The sequence below is a fragment of the Triplophysa rosa genome, linkage group LG19 (assembly GCF_024868665.1).
Source record: "Triplophysa rosa linkage group LG19, Trosa_1v2, whole genome shotgun sequence".
NCBI lineage: Eukaryota > Metazoa > Chordata > Actinopteri > Cypriniformes > Nemacheilidae > Triplophysa > Triplophysa rosa.
The window spans coordinates 16,586,588-16,602,467 of NC_079908.1; the positions used below are offsets into that span (position 1 = coordinate 16,586,588).

General features: G+C 39.0%; 1 protein-coding gene across 1 annotated transcript in view; it reads left to right on the forward strand.

Moving 5' to 3' along the window:
* Positions 1–15,880, forward strand: part of LOC130569766 (voltage-dependent P/Q-type calcium channel subunit alpha-1A-like) — a 47,117-nt gene that overhangs the window by 4,857 nt on the left and 26,380 nt on the right. Inside the window, exon 3 of the mRNA XM_057359611.1 lies at positions 3,387–3,526. Coding sequence (XP_057215594.1) covers positions 3,387–3,526 — 140 coding nt within the window. The remainder of the gene's footprint in view (positions 1–3,386; positions 3,527–15,880) is intronic.

Sequence of the window (15,880 nt, forward strand, 5' to 3'; positions counted from 1 at the left end):
TTACCAGCATTCTTCAAAATATATTTTTTTGTGTTCCGCAGAAAGAAGAAAGGCATACAGGTTACAAGGAGTAGTTGGCTGAAATATGAACATTTATCAAAATTTACACACCCTCATGCCATCCCAGACCCACATCGATAACATGAAATCTCTATCTTCTCTATCTCTATGTCTTACAAGGCTGGTCTTACGCTGCCATTGATATGTGATGTCTTGATCACTAATAAGGTTAAACTATTGTTTTCTGCTCACAAATGTATGTTTTTCTTCAAAACATATATAAACAAATGGGGTTGTTTGGATTACTATGATGACACATGTACAGTGAGGGAAATAAGTATTTGATCCCCTGCTGATTTTGTAAGTTTGCCTACTTACAAACAAATGAACGGTCTATAATTTTTATGGTGGGTTTATTTTAACTGATAGACACAGAATATTAAAAAAAATCAGGGGAAAAAAATGTTATATAAAGGTTATAAATTGATTTGCATTTCAGTCAGTGAAATAAGTATTTGATCCCCAAGCAAAACATAACTTTGTACTTTGTGGAGAAACCCTTGTTGGCAAGCACAGAGGTCAGACATTTCTGATAGTTGGTCACCAGGTTTGCACATGTGTCCGGATACATTTAGTCCACTCCTCTGTCAATCTTTAAGGTTTCTTGGCTGTCGCTCAGCAAATTGGAGTTTTAGCCTCCTTCACAGAGGTTCTATAGGACTAGGGTCTAGAGACTGGCTAGGACATTTAATGTGCTTCTCCTTAAGCCACTATTTGGTTGTCTTGGCAATATGTTTTGCGTCTTTGTCATGTTAAAGGCTCATCCATGACCCATCTTCAGTGACCTAGTTAAGGGGAGGAGGTTCTCGTCCAAGATTTTACGGTACATGGGCCCGTCCCTCAGCCCCTCAATGCGGTGAAGTCATCCTGTATACCTGTAGCAGAGAAAAAGCCCTAAAGCAGAATGTTTCCAACACTGTGCTTCTCTGTAGACATGATGTTCTTGGGCTCATAGTCAGCATTTCTCTCCCTCCAAACACAGGAGTCCATTTTGGTCTCACAGCAGTGCCAGCACTTTCGCCAAAGCCTTTTCTGAATCATTTTTATGTTCATTGTCAAACTTAAGACGAGCCAGGCGGGCCTTCTTGGGCAGGAGGACCTTGCGGGTGCTTCAGGATTTCAGTCTACTGTGGCATAGCGTGTTACCAATGTGTTACCAATGTTTTGCTTGCTAACTGTGTTCCCAACTGTCTTGAAATCATTAACAGGCTTCTTCCGTGTAGTTCTGGGCTGATCTTTAACATTTCTCATGATCATCTTTACCCCATTGGGGAAATATTGCAGGGAGCTCCAGAACAAGGGCATTTGATAGTTATTTTGTATATCTTCTATTTCCAAATAATCACACCAACAGTTGTCTCCTTCTCACCAAGCTTCTGTCTGTAGCCTATTCAAGGTTTGTGCAGGTCTCCAATCTTGTCGCTGACATCCTTTAAAACCTATTTGGTCTGGACCATGGTGTTGGAGAGGTTGAACTGGAAGATACAGATTCTGTTGGCAGGCATCTTTTATATACATAACAAGCTGATTTAGGAGTACTTTCTTAAAGTGACAGGACTAATCTGTGGTCCATATAGGCACATAACCAATCTGTGGAGCCAGAATTCTTGCTAGTTGGTAGGGGATCAAATACTTATTTCACTGACTGAAATGCAAATCCATTTATAACCTTTATATAACATTTTTTCCCCCTGATTTTTTTTAATATTCTGTGTCTATCAGTTAAAATAAACCCGCCATAAAAATTATAGACCCTTCATTTGTTTGTAAGTAGGCAAACTTACAAAATCAGCAGGGGATCAAATACTTATTTCCCTCACTGTATGTGCTTTTTAGAGCTTCACTTTCATATAACATGATAACATGACAGAATTGAATATAATATGAATCATTGAAGAAATTCAATTCAACTGAAGAAAGAAAGTCATGAACATCTTGAAAGTTGTGATGGTGATTAAGGATCAGAGATGTTTTCAGAGGATTTTCATTGTTTCCTGTTGCATGGTTTTCATCCCCGACAGGGAAACACAACCTGTCAAACTCATCCACATCATCCGTTCAGTTTACACAACGACGCAACCAATTCTCTACCTGTTGCAGAGCTCAACCGCTCCCCTGATACTCAAACACTCCACACAGGGTGTTTATTATTAATAAACTGTTTGGATCTATACATAATAGATTGAAATATGCTGCGTGCAGCCACGCTCGCTCATATCTCAGCTCTCATAAATCATCTGTTACGCTCGGTCTCGCACCTGCTCCCGCGAGCACGTTTTTGCTCAATGATTTCATAGAGAAAAGCATAACAGGTGCTGTCTAGCACCACAATAATAATTATATTATTGACAAAACGCACACCAGTAGAGCCTGGTGTCGCTCCGGGGCAGTGTTCGGCATATATGTGTGTTTGCTGTTGTAATTGTGAGTTTGTCTTTTAGTGGAATATAATATCATTTTTTTATTTTTCAGACAGCACAAAGATTTAACAGTACAGTGTTTTTTTTATTTGATTCCGGTTAGCAGGCGTGTGTATTCGTGTATTGCTGTCTGACGTATGGAATTATATTTTCTATCAGAAAGGGTTGTAAGATGGCGGGTTGATAACCGCGCTTATAAAACGCCAGCGATTTCTGAAAGCAGAGCGGTAGAGAGGTTAGTCTGGTGGTGTAAGTGCCTGTGGAGCCGTAGGGCTCTGGTGACATTAATGGGTTCAAAAGCAATGCAATATGTGCTAGCTAGGACTGAATCTCTTTCGAGGAGATTTGAAGACATGAAACAACATACTTGTAACAGAATCTGTAACTTACACTTGGTGTATTACTTTCAGTTTGACTTGTGTGTGAAGATGAAATTGTGAGAAGACTTGCATATCACTATACAGCTTGTCTTTTATTGGACAAGAATATCTCATTTGAAGGAGTAATGTTCTTTTTTCTTAGCGTAGGCGGTTGACAAGGTTACAGTTGCTGGTGTGCGATGTTCAGCTTTTTTTATGTCTCTAAAAGAAGCTTTTTGAATGAGAATTTATATCTGTTTAATAACAATATTTCAAATACATCGAGCAGTAATTGTATTGACAGTATTATTAAAAAATGTAGTTTCCTAAAGTCACAATATTGTACAGATTTACATCACGGTCACACGTTCACTCTTGCCATCGTTAAGCAGGTCCATACATCTTGACCTATTCTATGTGCGTCACAGAATGAACTGAAAAGAATCCCCATTTTCTTTCCCAAGCTTTCTATCATTCTTCTTCCACGCTTCACTACACATTTTCTTGAAAAGAAAAAGAGTCATCATCTGTTTCCCTCTTCCTGCAGGACGACACAGAACCCTACTTTATCGGGATATTCTGTTTCGAGGCCAGCATTAAAATCATCGCCCTGGGCTTCGTCTTTCACAAAGACTCGTACCTACGCAATGGCTGGAATGTAATGGACTTTGTGGTCGTTCTGACGGGGTAAGTTCATGAATGTGTGTGCGTGCGAGTCAAAGTCTTGAGGAGGGGATCAGCGATACAGTAGTTTTGCAAAACTACTGTAGCCGGTTACAGTGTATTCTAGTTTGGTTTGGAGATGTACTGATGTTAATACTGCCCCCTAGTCAGTCGTTTTAGCCTAATATCAGAATTTCCCTTGTGTAATCTGACTTGAAATATTAAGCACAAATGGCATTTGTGTATCAAATGCATGGGTGCTGGTGCCCCTACCAAGGTTCTTACAAAGCTTAACCAGACTGGCATTGTCAACCTGCTTCAAGACTGTTGCTGGATAGCCATCATTTACGCTGGACTATCACTAACCAGCCTAAACCAGTTTAGAGCATCATGTCAGTTCATGCTTGCTGGACCGAGCTGGTCTTTTCAGAAGGGTGTATGACTTGAAGCAGAGATTTGAGAGCTTTCTGACCAGGAGTCTGTGGTTATTTCTAGTATAGTTGAACTTGCCTGCCCCCCTGTCTCTCGCTCGCTCACTCTTTCTCTCTGTGTGCCTCTCTCCCATACGCTCGACCTCCCCCATGCTCTTTACCTTTTTTACCATGCTATGATGCACACCGCTGTGGCACCTGCTGTCTGCGTCACCGATGCTTGATTACATGTATGTGTTGCTCACGGGATGATGAAATCGACCTCATTAAATGTTTCTTGTCTCCGTGTAATTGTAAGTGACTTTTATACCTCCATTGTATAACATACATTTAAGTGCAGCAAAAGAATTAGACATAGACTCATAGCTGCTCCAATCTTGCATGTGTTGTAGAAGGTGACATGCTGTGTGCATATATTATACTCCAGTATTCATTCATTGTTCATTTATTTTTGCCGTTACAAATCATAGTTTCGCACATGCTGCACTGTAACTGACTCATGTAAGTCAGATTTTAAGAGCAAGTGATGGTTGTTCTGACAAAAAAACAAGACAAGATGTCTAGTGTGTAATTTTGTGGAGGATCTATTGACAGAAATCCAATATAAGACACAACTATGTCTTCAGCGGTGTATAAAGACCTTACATAATGAAGCTTTTTTTGTTTTTATTACCTTAGAATGAGCTATTTCTACATACACCACAGGTCGCCTTGCATGGATTTCGCTATTTGTTTCTACAGTATCCCTAGATGGACAAACTGCTCTGCAGAGCGTGTTTTGCAAATACGTTATCTCCTTCGGGAGATATCTCCTTCGCCAAAACGTGACGACATCTTAGTTCTGTGTCAGCCACCGTAGTGCTTCGAAAGGGAGGGGTGGAATGAGCCGTCTACCTCACCGCTAGATGCCGCTAACTTTCATACACTGGAACTTTAAAGGAACATTTCATCCCAATATGAGAAATCTGTTTATTTCACCCTCATCTCGTTTCAAAAACCATGGATGGTGACTGAGGGAGGTCACTAACATTTGTAGTATGTTTTGTCTTCTGCAGATAAAATAAATTCTCGCGGGTTTCTTTTACATGAGAGGGAGTAAATAATGACTGAATGTTCATTTTGGGTCAATGATTCCTTTAAAGTTTTAAGTATTACTGTATGGACGATTGTTGTGGTTTTTCATTTTTTATCTATTTTATTGTAGTTTTGTGTAATATTTAACATCAGAGCACTAAAACTCACTTTTGAGCTCTTGTGCGGGATTGACGTTGCACTGTATGAAGATTCGGGGGGCATCACAATTTCCACAACCTGACCTGTTGCACTGTTACCATCGGCTACTGTTTCCTCGACAACAGCAGTCTGTCCTGATGCAGTCCTCAGGCAACCTGGTCAGGCCATGAAACAATAGCATGTTCTGTTCTGTTATCCCCATTTGCCTTCTTGTCCCTCTGATCTGCCCCTATAGGGCCCTAGAATCATTCCCAACTTTTACCTCAGAAACGAAGGCTGTTAAGTAATCCCTTTTTTATTCCTTTCGTTGTCTGTCCTGCTGTGAAGTACGTCCTGATCGTTTGTATGCGCTGAAGGTGAAATCTCAGGGGTGTTTTTCCTGTCACCTTAGATTTCTTCGGAATGATTATTTAGTTCCTGGTAGAATGACCTTCTTCATCGTAGGGCTGAATTTTAATGGGCAACACACAGAGTTACGAGACGCGGGCTCGGCAGAGGTGACAGAGAGGGCGTTACTGTAAGGCCGAGCTTCTAAACGAGAGACATTTTCAGGCACAGGCTTAATTGGAAATAAAGCCAGTTTGGAGAAATGGGAGGAGTGCAGGCGCCAGGATGCAGATACACAGCGTCATTGCAGTCAGTGAGAGAAAGAGCATGCACGCTTCTTCAGACCATTGTGACTCCCTAGGTGAAATGTTATATTTTATAAAAACTATTATATTTCATGAGAGCCATAATATGGGAATCCGTGAAGTTTTGAGTTTTTGCCACAGTCTGTGTTCGCTAGGAAGCGAACCCATATGAACCTGATGTAAAATCTAACTCCATGAACAGAAACAGTTCTCAGACATAATGCTCCATATATTCAGGGCTGTTTCACAACATGCCCGCTCAGTGTTCCACTGACCTCTCTCATTAAAAATGAACTGATCCGCCAGTACCAAATTTCATTCCGAGCTGTGCGTTACATATTTTATTTTTACTTTAGCTGCTCAGAATACAATGAGCTGTGTGGCTAAAAAAGACACTTTACCTGTGCGAAGCTAAAACAGGGCTGTGTGACAGTAGTGCTGTACAGGTCAGTTGAATCAAATAAGAAAATAATGAATATGCATCCATTGACATGCAGATGGTATTTGACTTGGTTTCTAATTAAAAAGTGTTCTGCTTCGGGATTTGAACTTAAGACCTTTATTACTCATTATCAGCTTTCACAGCAATGCACCAACCTTCAGGCGACCTTCATACACCGCTGTTAATCTTTTGTATTTATACTCTCGTTTTAACCCTTGTATGGTGTTCATGTTTTTGTTACTCGGCCAATGTTTGCATTTCTGGTGAACACACCACGGCGCATGCGTGTCCAGGTTGTGCCACAACGCATGCGCCATGCAGCGTACGAGCGCGCAACCCGGATGTGCAAGCGTCATGGTGCTCTCATTAAACGCTTGACGTAGACTGACAGGGATGAGAAGAATATGTTGATTAAAGTCGTTATTTTGGTTTCTTTTGTTCACGTAGTACTCTCGTCACTTCACAAAAATTCAGTTGAACCATTATTATGAGATGGACCATTTTAACGATGTTTATAGTACTTTTCTGGACCTTGACAGAGATAATTACAATCATGTCTGTGAGGAGGCTCACAAATGTCTTTATTTGTGTTTCTGAAGACGCTGGGAGGTCTTAAAACTTGTAGAACGTCATGTGGGTGAGTAAAAAATGACACAATTTTGATTTTTGGATGAACTATCCCTTTAAAGGTCCAGTGTATGAAATTTTGCGGCATCTAGAGGTGAGGTTACGAATTGCAACCAATGGCTCACTCTACCCATCCCTTTCGAAGAACTACGGTGGCTGACACAGGGCTAAGATGTCGTCACGTTTTCGCTTCTTTGCTGAAGGAGATAACGTATTTACGAAACGCGCTCTTTAGAGCAGTTTGTCCGTTTAGGGCTCCTGTAGAAACAACATGGCCAATTCCATGCAAGGGGACCCGCGGTGTAGATGGATAAAGCTCATTCTAAGGTCATAGAAACATAACGCTTCATTATGTAATGTTTTTATAATCTGTAAATCTATAAATGTCTGAGGAATAAATCACATAATTTTTTTTAATAAATGCGGGTCCGCACACCATACAAGGGTTAAGATGCATGATGTTTGTCTTTTGATTCTTTATTTGATATTAATACGTTTATGTAATTGCATAGCAAGTTGAAAACTGATAAATATTTCAAACTGATAAAAACTGATAAATATTTCAATATTTGCTAGGTTTATAAGCGATACATACAAGGCCATGAATCTTTCGATACTTAAGATGCCAACTGCTCATTTTAGGGGGCAACATTTAGTTAGGATAAAGTGATAATATATATGCATGGATGTGTGAAGTGGATTATCACAGCAGAATAAGAAAGGACATTACTTTGCCTGTGTCTCTCTCTTTTCTGCTCTCTGTTTTTCAGAGAAGAGCAGCGTAGCCAACCTTAACCCAGACTTAACTCAATATTCAGTTGTTTAATGAATAGGTCGGTGTATCGCTGTTGCTCTCGGCAGAAGCAGACCTTTGATCTGTAGCCATCAGACAGCAAAAGCCTTTAATAAAGAAATAAATCTACCCTCCCCTGCTCTGAAGTTCAGATCAATAGAACGATGTCCAGCAGAAAGCGAGCGGGGCAGACAACAGAAGAAGATGGAGTGCTCCTATGCTGGAAAAATAACAGCATAACGTTTGTTGTGTCGATTTAAGTCCCGTCGTCATTTCAACCCGTCTAGACCATAGATGAGACCTCTACGAGCAGACTTTATTGGTCGCCGCAAGTTCATTTAAGCCAATCCAAAGGAGCCCTTCGGTTACATGGGTTTATGTTTAGAAACGTGGCGCTTCTGCATCCACATTACAGAGGATGACACACGTTAGATTGATGCCATGGTTACAAATCCACCTCCCCCTTCTGTAGTTACACGTAACAACCACATCTGCGCTTGACCTGTTGTGACCTTTAACGCTGCCGTGATGTCCTTGTGTACGCCGTTTAAAAATGCCATTAATCGCCCTGACAGCACCTAAAGCTTCAGGCGCTTGTGAGAAAAATGAGCTACCTGTACTGTTATTATTTTACTTCATCAATTAGGATATCTTAGAGCTCCAGGACCTGATGGAGAACAGGATATGTTTGCATGTCTCGCACCAGTCCATGGTAACGTCAAAGGTTCACACGTTGCGTTGCTGGCATCTCTGTATATTCAGTTCAAAATCAGCATTGTTTTAAAGTAGGAACATAAAACGCTGACTTCAAAGACTCGTGTGCAGTTCTGACGTCTTTCACTCGTTTAGGGTACAATGAGTTGCTTCAAGGAAATAGGGACCCTGTGTCTCTTTGTTTGCTGCTGAGTCAAAGAGGTTCATAATGGAGTGCCATTTGAACGTGTGCCAACGTCTCTTTAGCGAAGACAGTCGATGGCGGCATTAAAATGATTGTGTGTTAGTGTTCATAAATCAGTGTTCTTAAACAGATGTTTTAAATGAAGGTGAATCGTTCTCGTTCACTAATGTCCTGATATTTTTCAATTACTGAAGTCCCACCCTCTTCCTGTGAGTCATTCACAACCACAACAGAAGAAAAAGGGCATGAAGACTAATAGATCATGACTGATATAATTAAAATGGCAGAAGGATGCTATTAAAACTCATTATTTATTTAGGCTATTGTTGTCTTTATTCTATAGCTTGAAGGCGTTTATAAATGGATGAAAAGATGATAGATGTAATTGTGTTTTGGACATATTCTGTGTGTTGCATTAAGCTAACAGTTCCTCTGTAACCTGGATTCCTCAGGGAATGTTTCTCTTGCTCTGAATCTTGTTTCTCTTTTGGTCGCTTCTCTCCTATTGTATTCTTTTATCATCACTAGACTTCATATCTCACCTACATGTGATGCAAACGCTTAAACTTGCCGTGTGTTTCCTGCTGTGGGTCCAGATAGTACGGCTGTTACGAGCACATTGTAAAATTCCTCTCAGTGAAAGCATGATAACATTTAAAGGAAAATTACGGTTACGTTTTTTCTTCCTGTGATGGCACTTGACATGCTGCTTTTTTAGAAACACAAAGCTCTTGGGGACAGTTCTGACTGACATTTAATATCACTGGTGACAGCAGTTCCTTTTTCTCTGTCTCTCAGAAAGCACAAAATACATTTTGGTCATGCTGTAAAGTCCTTCGTGCTGTAATCTCGGTCTGTTTTTTCTTGTTGGTTTCAAAACAGAGCATTTTCCAATTCTGTTGCATCTCTTTTTCAAGTGTTTTCCCAAACAGGACTCCGGTTATGGATTTAATTCAACGTTTCCTGTCGATACCACTCAGATATTTGCAAAGCCCTGCTGTTTACCAGCAAATCTTATTTGCAAAGTTTTCAGTTGGTGAAGCTGGTTAAGCTAGTTATGAATCCATGTTGCATAACCAACAAAGAATCCCAAACACCAGCATCCACACCTTATGCTTGAAACTAAGGGTGTTTTATCTCACTTAGGAAGAACGCCAGGTTGCCCACACACAATCAATCGCATATAGTCTCTTTCCAACTTTCTCATTTGCATCATTCACATTGTTGGCCAGATGGCACGCCTGCCCTGCAGTTCTCCTGAAGAGCAGAGTTTAGTCTATTATGCTCTTTTTTTACTTCAGAGTTTTAGGTGGGAAGTTTAGGCGTGACTTTGCACTTGACTCGATATTTCAAATAAGGTGAATTTAATTAACTAAACAATTATGGGATAGCCACATATATCTGCTGCTACTGTAAATATTACAGCGAACAGTCTACACCAGTGGTTCTCAAACTTTTTTGTTGTAAGGCCCCCTTTGTGTAGAGTGCATTGCTTTGCGGCCCCCCAAATAAAGACTTATAATCTTAAACTTAAAATTTTAATTAAACCAAGAAAATATTCAGTTAAACAATGCTAAAACATCAATTCTTTTGGTTGGTGGCGTTGTTTTTCTGATGTTTGATTGCACAAAATGTATGATAGATATCTATATTTCTAAAATGCCACAAAATCTGCGGCCCCCTGGAACCATCTTGGGGCCCCCCAGGAGGCCACGGTCCCCAGTTTGAGAACCACTGGTCTACACAATAACGTGTTTGTAACAAAAAACACAAGACTGGTCTAGAATTGAACTTGTGTGGTCTGGTGTATTAAAGCATGGCTACGATAAGAGACATAAAAAATAATTTGTTATTTACAAGAAGGTTCAGTTAAATTCATTTCATTTATTAATGCAGGCTAATATGTTCTTTTTTAAGTATGCTGTTGTTTAATAATTCATTAAATTAACATTGCATTTATACACTGGGTGGAAATGGCAAAGATTCACTGCGGGACTCTAGTTTAATCTTATTGTACACTTACTTGTATTGTATAGTTGGTTGTACTATTGTTTCTCTCAGCTGGTCTGAGTTTGAATTAATATTAGGAATGAATGCGATTCAAACACTGAGCGGCACAACGTTTGCTTAGATCTTTCTTGCTACATGAATTCTACATGAAGATTTATATCTACTATGTCAACAGAGAGGGTCAACAGACGCCCGCGTCAGCGTCTGACAGCCGAGCGTGTGGCAGCTGGCACAGGTGCACAGTCATTTCTCATTTTTATGTTGATTCTATTAAATATCAAATGATTATCACAGAATTAGTTGTCTGGCTGCACACCTGTCATAGATCCTGCGGTGTTTAATACACAGTGTGGCTACGGCAATGGTGACATTGTTAGTGTTTGTTGTCGGGGCTGAAAATTCTATTGTGTGTCTGTGTGTGTTAGTTTGAGAGGAGAAAGGCCGGCACTTTGTAGAAGAGATCATGGCATTTTCGTCGGCATCTTAACAGACCTGTGCTGTGTATGGTAGCTCCCATAGGGAGGGGGTCACCTTTGCGCTTGACATGACCGTGCCCAACCGTCCCCCCCCTCACCCCCCATTGGTCTCTGTGTCCATAAAGCAGACCTTTTGAAGTACACTTGAAGGGAGGGTTCAGGCAGGGGTGACCCGTATAACAGGTGACACATTATACATCAAACGCAGGAGCGTCTCAATAGTCAATTCGATGATGCTCGGCAAACAACAAGTGCTTTTAAGCCATATTGCCTTTAACGGTAATGGATAGAACAGCAATTCACCACTTCTGTTGTTTTTATCGATTCTGTGATTATCGTCATCTGGACTCTGCGGTGATGCTTATGGTTGTTTGCCATTTTGTGGTCATATCGGGATACCTTCTCAACAGGCACAGTTAGTAAATATAGGCACCATAAAGTATCGGCACAGAATTTGAATGTACATAATTCAAGATGTATAATAACCTCCCAATGTGGACAGAAACATGAATTATGTGCTACCTGGTTAGCTTATTGGTTATGAAAAGGTTGTCGTTGTCATGTGATCATTTAATTACAAGGTGATTGATTAGATTCAGATTAATAGGCTGTTTCTGCAGTATGCAGTATGTATACTGTGTGCAGTATGCAAATCATATGCATGAAATACACAGATGACCTACTACATTTGCCAAAAATGGAATACTGCACTGCAGTGCAGAACGCAATGAGCTCGACCTGATCCTCCAACTAGAAGTAAAATCAAGTCTGATTTTAAAGCTGTAATCGGTTACTTTTTGGTTAAAAAAACAATGATTTACCGTGGTAAATTTATATAATAATTAGGGCTGTCAAACGATTAATCGTGATTAATCGCATCCAGAATAAAAGTTTGTGTTTACATGATATATGTCTGTGTAGTGTGCATATTAATTTTTAATTAATAAAAACATACACGTACATGCATATATTTAAGAAAAATAGACAATATTTTTTTTATAAACGTTTATTTATAATTTCAATTATTGGTAAATATAATCTAAATATCTAAATATTTCCTAAATATATATACATGTATGTTTATGTTTTTGTGTTAATAAATACAAAATTAATATGCACAGTACACAGACATGTATTATGTAAACAAAAACTTTTATTCTGGATGCGATTAATCGTGATTAATCGTTTGACAGCCCTAAATTTATAATTTAAGCCAGGTTCGGTTTCATGAGTAATGTTAGTTTGACTTCATTTGACTTCAATCCACATAAAGAAAATATCTGCATTTTTATGTTTTGACAGCTATAACGTATTTTAATTCACACATTTTAAAATGAAAAAAGCAAATCACTAGATTAAATGTCCACGGATTAAGATGACAACTAGCATACTGTTTTGTAAAATGTTTGTTTCATAGTGCATACTGTTTCATCCACTATTGAAATAAAATGGTAGGGTAGTTTTCAGTGTGTACTGTATTTTACCATTCTATTCCAAACATACTGTAGCTTACCAATGTCTCTAATAATTCCCAAGACTCTTTGCTGTGATTTACGGAAAATCCCAAAAGGATTTAGTAATCCATGTCATTGTAGAATGGCTGTAGAGTTACTTTGGTCATCTGGAAGAGTTTCTCTATGTAAGAGAGGATTACTGTATATAGAATATAGTAAAAGAAAATTGCTTCACAAAGCCTTATATTCTCTCTCTGAAGTCTGTTTGTGCGAGTCTTCAAAGGAAGCACTCTGCCACTCTCTGCTTATCAGTCTGTGAGTCAATACACAAGCAGAAAACAATCTGCCTCTGTCTGCCCGCCTGCCGTCTTTGCTGCCTGCTGCGTGTGTTGTTGTTCATAGGTTTTTAAAATGAGATAAACAGACCAAAGTTTGCAGATTGACAGAGCAGGCAGAATGTCTAAAATGTGCACTTTTCTCATTTGCACACAAATGCCTGATAAGAAACCTATTAATAATTCATTATAATATATTTCCAGTTACTGGTTACTCTTATTGAAATTCTAAGTAACAGAGGACTACATGTACACATTAGTCTTATAAATCAATGTATTAATAATAACAAAAATAATATAGTAATAATTATTGTTTATTTATTTATTTATGTATTGTTATTATTATTATTTTTTATATTAATAATACTATTATACATTTTTTACTATTAATATATATTTATTATATTGCTGAATTATTTCACAAAATAGCAAATAACTTAATAATACAGTATTACAGTTTAAAGAAATGTGAAATGGAGTCTTACAGATAAATGATTTGGATTCAGAGCTCTGTTAAGTTCATGGCTGGTTAAGATTGCTGGCACACTCCTGTATGAGCTAAATTATATAAAACGCTTATTTACATAAATGGATAAGCTTGTGCGTCACGTTCAACGTACACTTCTCTTTTCAGCGTTTAAAAATGTGCCATGGTATTTTTAGGATGTGTCAGGTTGGATGAATTGTTACGGCTGATTTCAAAGCTCTTTCGTAACGGCTTTAAAAATTGTTTAATTTAGTAGCGTTTCATCTTCTGTGTGCCAGAGACAATGCACGTTGTCACAAAGCACTTTAATGTCATTTGCAGACTGGCTACAGGCCCGGACGCAGTGAGAGAGGAATTTAAACAAAACCAATTTTATTTGTGGCATACTGGACCTTTTATTAGGTCCAGTTATTAGGGCACTAGATGTATCCGAGTTTAGTGATTGGTTTGTTGGTGAACTAGGAACACTGTGTGGTAGGTGCACGTGAGCCTTTATGCTGTTACTGTATAACAGAACAGATCAGACTCTTGGCTGACCTTCCGCAGGGGCATTTATACAGTGGTGCTCACGTTGTTTCCTGTCACGTCTGTTTGAAGAGCCGGTCAGCATTTCTGACAGATAGTAACATTCATGATAGTACCATGCTCAGAAAATGAATAGAAGCCAAGAAGGACTTTGTCCTTCACACCTGTCAGATAAGGATTTTCTGAGGAGACTTTTTTCTTTTAGTTTTAGATTTTTTTTCTTTGTTGGTTTTTAAAGGAACAGTTCACGCAAAATGTTTGTCATCATTTATTCACCCTCATTTCATTCAAAACCTATATGCGACTCTTCTGTGTAACGCAAAAGAAGATATTTTGAGAAGTGTCTCAGTGGTTTTGTGTTCATACAAGGGAAGTCAATGAGGGCCAATGATGTTTGGTGACCAACGTTCTTCAAAATATCTTCTTTTGTGTTCAGCAGAAGAAAGTCAGTCGTACAGGTTTGGAATGACATTAGCATGAGTAAATGATGAAAGAGTTGCCTTTTTAGTGTGAAACGTCGCTTTAAATCGAACATATTTATTTATTAATACTAGTATATTTTTATATAATATATATGTATAATCTAATATCTTATAATAAATGTAACATATTTTTCATAGCTGTGTTTCATTATACTCTATTACACCTTTTTTAATTCATGGATAAGACTTTTCGTAATCCTGATTCGTACAAATGTGAACATGAATCTGCTTGGCCTGATTATACGCTGCCATCATTGTCACAGCATGCTAACAGTTAGACTAATAGGCAAATTAGTTGTTGTAGGTCATGGTTCATTATTCGCCCACATGACATTAGTTTCTCTGTTAGCATGCTCTCGTTTACTCATGTAATAATAGTCATAGTGAGGCTTGATTTACATCCATCCAAATCCTACCGAGCTGTCCATTAGGCAACATTTTAAAGCAGTTCTACTTGGTGCTCGATTTAATCACGCCGCCATCTTTGATGCCTCCATTCGTTTTGGATCATTGCATGTCATTTCTATAGAGCCAATCCCAGAATGCATTTGAATGCTAAGCTACCTATGGCAATGAGGCAGATGGCTAGATTTTGGACCGGCAGTGGTGTTCTGTGGATGGTCTCTCGTGAACACACTTGAGATCTGATGATGTGAACAGGGATGCACTCAGGAGAACTAGAAGTGAAAATGGAAGCGATCCACTTGTGGATACCTGTTTTCATATTTTTTGCTGTATTTAAAGACAAAAATGCGTAAATGTTCTGTTGCCCATAGTGGTCTGCAGAACACTTATAAAGCTAATGTACTCACTTAAATAATGTGTTAAGTGTCATTTTTGGTCAACCGGCTTCATGCGCAGCTCACTCAGGTACAGCGAGTGACTCATATGATGAACCGCTCTCATTATCATGCCATTTTTTGAGACAGGGCTCAGAGCATCGGGAGGCCTTTTAGTCGCCATGGCAATTGATTTAGCAGTGTTCCTTCATGCTGTGTGTAGAATGACTGAAGGGAAAAACCCAAGACCTGATTAATATAAACTTGTGGCGATTGTGCCGTGAGACATGAGGATAACGGCCTTTACGGGGTTTAACAGGCCATCATATTCTTAAGACGTTTCACATTATGTTTAAGGAACATGGTTTGTTTTTGTTTGGCCAAAAGATGAAAACAGACGCTTTTCAATACACTGTTTTAGAATGTTTTTTTCACGTAAAATATATTTGTTAAACTCTTAAAGTAACGATCGTATTCTTTTTCGTATCGTATATCCGAGGAAAACAGCTGAGAGAGAACGTAGGGCGGGGCATGATTTCTGAAATAACTGATTGGAGCGTTGGAAGATGGGCATTGCTAACAAAATGGAGGCAGATTTGAATACGAGTTTGCAGTCAATCGTGGAGGATTATTCCTCACAGGACTCACCATCGGCACCCTCCCATGAAGAAATCTCCGCCCTCGTGACAGGAAGTGATGAGAAGTCGTTTCGAGGGGGCAGGGGGACGTTTTTGATGAAAGATAATGAAGTGCACAGATAAGTCACTTATAAAA